The 9,186-nt window shown below is 46.9% G+C and overlaps 1 protein-coding gene across 2 annotated transcripts; it reads left to right on the top strand.

Annotated features, from left to right (window-relative positions):
* Nucleotides 1–620: 620 nt before the first annotated feature.
* On the top strand, nt 621–5,940 carry LOC138950224 (uncharacterized). 2 transcript variants are annotated; one of them, XR_011450560.1, is made up of 2 exons: nt 621–5,041; nt 5,468–5,940. XR_011450560.1 is itself a non-coding variant. In XM_070321964.1 (2 exons), the coding sequence occupies exon 2, from the start codon at nt 2,364–2,366 to the stop codon at nt 4,641–4,643; it is 2,280 nt and encodes a 759-aa protein (XP_070178065.1). In that variant the 5' UTR covers nt 621–968; nt 1,395–2,363; the 3' UTR covers nt 4,644–5,940. The 2 variants fall into 2 exon arrangements, 1 of the variants encoding a protein (XP_070178065.1); XM_070321964.1 differs by having other exon boundaries at nt 621–968; nt 1,395–5,940.
* Nucleotides 5,941–9,186: the final 3,246 nt, after the last annotated feature.

Here is a 9,186-nt window from a genome sequence, read left to right as displayed (position 1 = left end):
CTTCTTCACCCCCCCCCCACTCTGCACACAACACACAACACAGCACATTAATCATGCAAAACAGTGTTGAACAGCGGGTAACGTGTGTACTTTATTTTCTTCACCCCCCCCCCCCCCCACTCTGCACACATCACACAACACAGCACAATAATCATACCAAACAGTGTTAAACAGCGGGTAACGTGTGTACTCTATCTTCTTCACCCCCCCCCCCCACTCTGCACACAACACACAACACAGCACATTAATCATACCAAACAGTGATGAACAGCGGGTAACGTGTGTACTTTATCTTCTTCACCCCCCCCCCCCCCCCCCCCCACTCTGCACACAACACACAACACAGCACATTAATCATACAAAACAGTGATGAACAGCGGGTAACGTGTGTACTTTATCTTCTTCACCCCCCTCCCCCCCCCCACTCTGCACACAACACACAACACAGCACATTAATCATACCAAACAGCGATGAACAGCGGGTAACGTGTGTACTTTATCTTCTTCACCCCCCCCCCCCCCCACTCTGCACACAACACACAACACAGCACATTAATCATACCAAACAGTGATGAACAGCGGGTAACGTGTGTACTTTATCTTCTTCACCCCCTGTCACAAGCAGCTGTAATTATTTCGTATTATATGCAATCATTGCAAGCGCCTGTTCTTTGTGCTGTCGTTTACCTGCCAGGTGAGACAGCTAGCACTCGTAGTTTTCGTGCGGCACGGTTTTCGCTAAATTCTAGTGAAACGGGTGTATCTCAGGTGCGCTGTAGTGAGCAGTAAATTCAGTTGTGTGTCAGTTTTATTCATTCTTGCCGTAGCCGTTTACAGGGCTAGTAGTCTGCGTTCCAGACTGGAATCCGTTCTTCATTTGAACGTTACTTTTGCTTTCATAGAGCAAAAGGGAGCTGTCTTCATTTGACAGGGGAATTTCGTGTATGTTTTCATGCAACCAGGATGTGGTGCGTAATTCTTTTCTATTGTTTTCGGTGTAGTTTAGGTTGTTTGCGTGGTACATGTTTGTTGTTTCGTGTCTGTGCGTTTCTTATATGTTCAGGCTAGTCGGTCAGGTATTTCGTTTAAAGAAGGTTAGTTTTATTAGTATTGTTGTTATGTTAGTTATCAATTTTGAATATGGTCTGTGCATTATGATAACTTGTGTATGTAAAAAGACGGAAAGCTATTTTCGTGTTACATGGTTGCATAACTTCTGCCAATTATTAAACATGTAATGAATTGGTAGAACGTTCATAACATATGAAGTATTTGTGCGAGTGTGTGAGAGTCATAGAGGCTTTGTCCATTCTTTCCTGCATTGGGTTTGATATATGGGAACGGATAAGCGATGTGAGTTAACCATGGACTAAGAGCAATGCTAACCATTTCAGGTTGCGGGTTTTCTTGCCGAGGAGTGATGGAGATGATCCGCCAGCCCAGTCAAGCTAAGCCATTCTACTGTTGAGGGCTGCTATGGACTCGCTTCGCATGTCGGAACTCGTTCTACAACTGAGGGCTGCTATGGACTCACTTCGCCAGGAACTCATTCTGCGCTCGTGACGTCATTCGTCTTCGGGGCATCTACACCCAGGATCTCGCTTCACTTCAAGTCACTGTCAGACCTGCTGGACGGTAACTCTTCCGCTAAATCCGTCCCCTAAAAATAACTCATGCAGGAAGTGTAATTTCAGTGTATGATGGAGTGATAGCAAGAGGGTGTGTTTGCGAGGTAGAGATTTGATGTGAGTGAATGAGAGTATTTAGAGTGTAAACGTTAATTATCTTTGGCAAGGGATTGGGGTTATTTGATGTGTAAATGTGAGTTTTGAGTGCTTTGTTTTGTTCAAGAAACGTATAAACTTCATTTATTGTGATTTGTACTTTTTTACAGTTTGAGAGAGAAAATTCTGTGAGTTTGTGGATGACAGACTGCGCATATGTGTGTGCGCATATGTGTGTGTGACAAATGGGGGCTCGTCCGGGAATATGATTGGGATAGCTAGCTAGAAGTAGTGGGTCTATCCTAACTTTTCATCGTCACCTCAGATTTTTCTGTTTGTCTTCTGTTTTTCTGATATTGTTTTGTCTTGTTTGTCATGTCTTTGTGATACCTGTTTATTGAATATCATTCGTGTGATAGCACTAGAGTTCATTACCTTTGTCACTCCCGTCGTAACAGTGACAGAAGTCGGTGTTTTCCGCGCATAGTACTGCTATTCATTTTGCGAAAGAAAACGTTCATCTGCAAAGCTTGTCTTTCCTTCTTCGGTATTTATTGGTATTCTAGCTCATTTCATTCAGAAGTTACCATAAATACGTTTTCCTTTTTATTTCACTGCTTACTGAAGATAAAGATAAATATGTCCGCAAGGAAAACTCGAAACGCGGCCCTGTCTAGTTTTTCTACGCCTGACCCGACTTTGTCTCTTTCCGGTCATGAGTTATCTACTCCGCCTACTCATAGCGAAGTATTTTCTGAATCAGCTGGAAACTCGGTTAGTCTTAGTGCCGAGTATGAGCAGATTGCCGCTAGGGGCAGAGCGTTGGGTGTCCGTTCCGGTAGCGCACTTGCCAGATTTGTGCAAGAAGAATTGGACCGTCTGCGCCATCAACAGCAGCAACAACAACGAGTGGGATTGGAGGCTCAGCTGCTAAAAGCCCAACTGGAAGAGGCAAGAAGAAGACAGGAGAGAGAGGAAGAAGAGGCAAGAAGAAGACAGGAGAGAGAGGAAGAAGAGGCAAGAAGGAAACAGGAGAGAGAGGAAGAAGAGGCAAGAAGGAAACAGGAGAGAGAAGAGGAAGAGGCTCGACTGAGACAAGAAGAGACAAGAAGAAGACAGGAGAGGGAAGAGGAAGAATATACCCGACGTCAACGTTTGGCTGAGTTGGAGGAGGAGAGGATTCGGACACAGATAGCAAGGGCCCAGCGTGAAGAAACTGCTCATGTTCCCCATATCCGTCCAATAGAACCTGTCCGTCTAAAGATCGATCCTTTTGATACCACCAAAGAAGATTTGGATACTTTTCTAGGGCGATTTGAGAGAGCGGCATCCCTGAGTGGGTGGAACAGGGAACGAGACTGGGGAGCTAGGCTGGGGACACTTCTTAAAGGTTTTTCCTCAGAGGTTTACCTAGAATTGCCTGATGAGGACGCGCTAAAGTACGACAAAGTGGTGGAGACGCTACGTGGGGCTTTTCGTTGGACTGCTGACTCTTACCGCTCCAAGTTTCGTCAGGCTGTGAAAAAGGATGAAGAAACATTTCAGCAGCATGCTACTCGGCTCCGGATTTGGTTTGAGCGGTGGAGAAAGGCAGCCAAGAAGGAGGAGACATACGAAGGAGTTCGAGATCTCATACTGATGGAGCACCTTCTCGACAGAGTATCTGGAGAACTTGCCGACTTCATCAGACAGAATGACCCCAGTACCCTTTCTGAAGCTGCTGAACTAGCTGAGAGATTTGCATCGTCGAAACGGGCCAGGAAAAATCCAGTTACGGTCTTTGGTAAAGCATTGGGTCATCAGAAAGGACCAAGTAGCCCGAAGAAGGATGAAACTCCAGAACAACTTGCTGACTCTAAGCCATCTGGATTCAAGGGAAAATGTTTCAACTGCGGTCAGGAAGGTCACTCTAGAAGAAACTGTCCTCGTCTAACTTCGGTGAAAACCGTTGTCACTCTAGGAACGGTCACCTCAGGAACTGAACTGCCTGCTCTCTGTGATCCTTGCAGCCAACTGACCTACTCTCCTAGATGTACAGTGAACGTCAATGGTTCTTCAGTAACTGCCCTGAGGGATACTGGAGCTGACGGGCTAGTGGTGGATTCGTCTCTTGTGCGAGATAACAAGCGCAGCGTTGGACGACAAACCATCCGACTTGCAGCCGGCAACGTTGAACGAGAGTGCCCAACTGTTGTGATTGACTTTGAATCGCCTTTCTTTTCAGGAAAGGCAATTGCTATTGTGGTGGAGGATCTTGCTCATCCTGTATTGATTGGAAATGCCATCCCGTTGCCTGATGGACAAACTCTTGAAGTTCCGGTGTACAGGGGAAAGGCATATCCGGTGAAGACATCTGTTGTCACCAGAGCACAGCATGCTCGAGAACAACAAGGACCCAAAACTCTTAAAATGAAGGACTCCGGACTGGGAGGTGTTACCCGAGATGAACTCATTCAGCTACAAGAGAACGACTCTACATTGGCACGCATTCGAGAGCTAGCGGCGGTTAGTAATTCTGTTCCCTCCGGGAAACATGGCCAAGTGAAGTTTTCCTGGAGGAAAGGAGTTCTGCAAAGGGATTTCTCATCAGGTGAAAATGTGTACCATCAGATAGTTGTACCAGAAGCCTTGAGACCTGGAATCCTTAAGCTGTCGCATGATGTACCAATGGCTGGCCATCTTGGTTCGAGGAGGACTCAAAATCGAGTGTGGAACTCTTTCTACTGGCCGGGAATGGGCGGTGACATCCGTCGATATGTACAATCCTGCGACGCTCGCCAGCGAGCTCTACCCAAGGGGAAAATTCCAAAAGCACCACTTGGAAAGATGCCTCAGCTGGATGAACCATTCTCTTTCCGGATTCGTGCGATCCGAGGACGTGAAAACGTGGGAGCGGGTCATTACAGCCGCGTTGTGTGAAGTTTTGTAACTTAACTGTTAGTTCAGTCTAACAAGGGAGGTGTGTCACAAGCAGCTGTAATTATTTCGTATTATATGCAATCATTGCAAGCGCCTGTTCTTTGTGCTGTCGTTTACCTGCCAGGTGAGACAGCTAGCACTCGTAGTTTTCGTGCGGCACGGTTTTCGCTAAATTCTAGTGAAACGGGTGTATCTCAGGTGCGCTGTAGTGAGCAGTAAATTCAGTTGTGTGTCAGTTTTATTCATTCTTGCCGTAGCCGTTTACAGGGCTAGTAGTCTGCGTTCCAGACTGGAATCCGTTCTTCATTTGAACGTTACTTTTGCTTTCATAGAGCAAAAGGGAGCTGTCTTCATTTGACAGGGGAATTTCGTGTATGTTTTCATGCAACCAGGATGTGGTGCGTAATTCTTTTCTATTGTTTTCGGTGTAGTTTAGGTTGTTTGCGTGGTACATGTTTGTTGTTTCGTGTCTGTGCGTTTCTTATATGTTCAGGCTAGTCGGTCAGGTATTTCGTTTAAAGAAGGTTAGTTTTTTTAGTATTGTTGTTATGTTAGTTATCAATTTTGAATATGGTCTGTGCATTATGATAACTTGTGTATGTAAAAAGACGGAAAGCTATTTTCGTGTTACATGGTTGCATAACTTCTGCCAATTATTAAACATGTAATGAATTGGTAGAACGTTCATAACATATGAAGTATTTGTGCGAGTGTGTGAGAGTCATAGAGGCTTTGTCCATTCTTTCCTGCATTGGGTTTGATATATGGGAACGGATAAGCGATGTGAGTTAACCATGGACTAAGAGCAATGCTAACCATTTCAGGTTGCGGGTTTTCTTGCCGAGGAGTGATGGAGATGATCCGCCAGCCCAGTCAAGCTAAGCCATTCTACTGTTGAGGGCTGCTATGGACTCGCTTCGCATGTCGGAACTCGTTCTACAACTGAGGGCTGCTATGGACTCACTTCGCCAGGAACTCATTCTGCGCTCGTGACGTCATTCGTCTTCGGGGCATCTACACCCAGGATCTCGCTTCACTTCAAGTCACTGTCAGACCTGCTGGACGGTAACTCTTCCGCTAAATCCGTCCCCTAAAAATAACTCATGCAGGAAGTGTAATTTCAGTGTATGATGGAGTGATAGCAAGAGGGTGTGTTTGCGAGGTAGAGATTTGATGTGAGTGAATGAGAGTATTTAGAGTGTAAACGTTAATTATCTTTGGCAAGGGATTGGGGTTATTTGATGTGTAAATGTGAGTTTTGAGTGCTTTGTTTTGTTCAAGAAACGTATAAACTTCATTTATTGTGATTTGTACTTTTTTACAGTTTGAGAGAGAAAATTCTGTGAGTTTGTGGATGACAGACTGCGCATATGTGTGTGCGCATATGTGTGTGTGACACCCCCCCCCCCCCCCCCCCCCCCCCACTCTGCACACAACACACAACACAGCACATTAATCATACCAAACAGTGATGAACAGCGGGTAACGTGTGTACTTTATCTTCTTCACCCCCCCCCCCACTCTGCACACAACACACAACACAGCACATTAATCATACAAAACAGTGATGAACAGCAGGTAACGTGTGTACCGGCTTTATCTTCTTCACCCCCTCCCCCCCACTCTGCACACAACACACAACACAGCACATTAATCATACCAAACAGTGATGAACAGCGGGTAACGTGTGTACTTTATCTTCTTCACCCCCCCCCCCCCCCACTCTGCACACAACACACAACACAGCACATTAATCATACCAAACAGTGACAAACAGCGGGTAACGTGTGTACTTTATCTTCTTCACCCCCCCCCCCCCCACTCTGCACACAACACACAACACAGCACATTAATCATACCAAACAGTGATGAACAGCGGGTAACGTGTGTACTTTATCTTCTTCACCCCCCCCCCCACACTCTGCACACAACACAGCACATTAATCATACCAAACAGTGATGAACAGCGGGTAACGTGTGTACTTTATCTTCTTCACCCCACCCCCCCCCACTCTGCACACAACACACAACACAGCACATTAATCATACAAAACAGTGATGAACAGCGGGTAACGTGTGTACTTTATTTTCTTCACCCCCCCCCCCCCCCCACTCTGCACACATCACACAACACAGCACAATAATCATATCAAACAGTGTTAAACAGCGGGTAACGTGTGTACTCTATCTTCTTCACCCCCCCCCCCCCACTCTGCACACAACACACAACACAGCACATTAATCATACCAAACAGTGATGAACAGCGGGTAACGTGTGTACTTTATCTTCTTCACCCCCCCCCCCCCCCCCACTCTGCACACAACACACAACACAGCACATTAATCATACAAAACAGTGATGAACAGCGGGTAACGTGTGTACTTTATCTTCTTCACCCCCCTCCCCCCCCCCCCCCCCACTCTGCACACAACACACAACACAGCACATTAATCATACCAAACAGCGATGAACAGCGGGTAACGTGTGTACTTTATCTTCTTCACCCCCCCCCCCCCCACTCTGCACACAACACACAACACAGCACATTAATCATACCAAACAGTGATGAACAGCGGGTAACGTTTGAACTTTATCTTCTTCACCCCCCCCCCCCCCCCCCCCCCACTCTGCACACAACACACAACACAGCACATTAATCATACAAAACAGTGATGAACAGCAGGTAACGTGTGTACCGGCTTTATCTTCTTCACCCCCTCCCCCCCACTCTGCACACAACACACAACACAGCACATTAATCATACCAAACAGTGATGAACAGCGGGTAACGTGTGTACTTTATCTTCTTCACCCCACCCCCCACCCCCCCCCCCCCCACTCTGCACACAACACACAACACAGCACATTAATCATACAAAACAGTGATAAACAGCGGGTAACCTGTGTACTTTATCTTCTTCACCCCCCCCCCCCACTCTGCACACAACACACAACACAGCACATTAATCATACCAAAGAGTGATGAACAGCGGGTAACGTGTGTACTTTATCTTCTTCACCCCCCCCCCCCACTCTGCACACAACACACAACACAGCACATTAATCATACAAAACAGTGATGAACAGCGGGTAACGTGTGTACTTTATCTTCTTCACCCCCCCCCCCCCACTCTGCACACAACACACAACACAGCACATTAATCATACCAAACAGTGATGAACAGCGGGTAACGTGTGTACTTTATCTTCTTCACCCCCCCCCCCACTCTGCACACAACACACAACACAGCACATTGATCATACAAAACAGTGACGAACAGCGGGTAACGTGTGTACTTTATCTTCTTCACCCCCCCCCCCCCCCACTCAGCACACAACACACAACACAGCACATTAATCATACAAAACAGTGACGAACAGCGGGTAACGTGTGTACTTTATCTTCTTCACCCCCCCCCCCCCCACTCTGCACACAACACACAACACAGCACATTGATCATACAAAACAGTGACGAACAGCGGGTAACGTGTGTACTTTATCTTCTTCACCCCCCCCCCCCCCCACTCTGCACACAACACACAACACAGCACATTAATCATACAAAACAGTGACGAACAGCGGGTAACGTGTGTACTTTATCTTCTTCACCCCGCGCCCCCCCCCCCACTCTGCACACAACACACAACACAGCACATTAATCATACCAAACAGTGATGAACAGCGGGTAACGTGTGTACTTTATCTTCTTCACCCCCCCCCCCACTCTGCACACAACACACAACACAGCACATTAATCATACCAAACAGTGATGAACAGCGGGTAACGTGTGTACTTTATTTTCTTCACCCCCCCCCCCCCCCACTCTGCACACAACACACAACACAGCACATTAATCATACCAAACAGTGATGAACAGCGGGTAACGTGTGTACTTTATCTTCTTCACCCCCCCCCCCCCACTCTGCACACAACACACAACACAGCACATTAATCATACCAAACAGTGATGAACAGCGGGTAACGTGTGTACTTTATCTTCTTCACCCCCCCCCCCCCCCACACTCTGCACACAACACACAACACAGCACATTAATCATACCAAACAGTGATGACCAGCGGGTAACGTGTGTACTTTATCTTCTTCACCCCCCCCCCCCCACTCTGCACACAACACACAACACAGCACATTAATCATACAAAACAGTGATGAACAGCGGGTAACGTGTGTACTTTATCTTCTTCACCCCCCCCCCCCCCCACTCTGCACACAACACACAACACAGCACATTAATCATACAAAACAGTGATGAACAGCGGGTAACGTGTGTACTTTATCTTCTTCACCCCCCCCCACACTCTGCACACAACACACAACACAGCACATTAATCATACAAAACAGTGATGAACAGCGGGTAACGTGTGTACTTTATCTTCTTCACCCCCCACCCCCCCCCCCCCCCCCACACTCTGCACACAACACACAACACAGCACATTAATCATACAAAACAGTGATGAACAGCGGGTAACGTGTGTACTTTATCTTCTTCACCCCCCCCCCCCCCCACTCTGCACACAAC

Source organism: Littorina saxatilis, linkage group LG16 (assembly GCF_037325665.1).
Source record: "Littorina saxatilis isolate snail1 linkage group LG16, US_GU_Lsax_2.0, whole genome shotgun sequence".
NCBI classification, from domain to species: domain Eukaryota; kingdom Metazoa; phylum Mollusca; class Gastropoda; order Littorinimorpha; family Littorinidae; genus Littorina; species Littorina saxatilis.
Note: the sequence above shows the minus strand (reverse complement) of the source record. Positions and strands in the feature narration are given on the sequence as shown.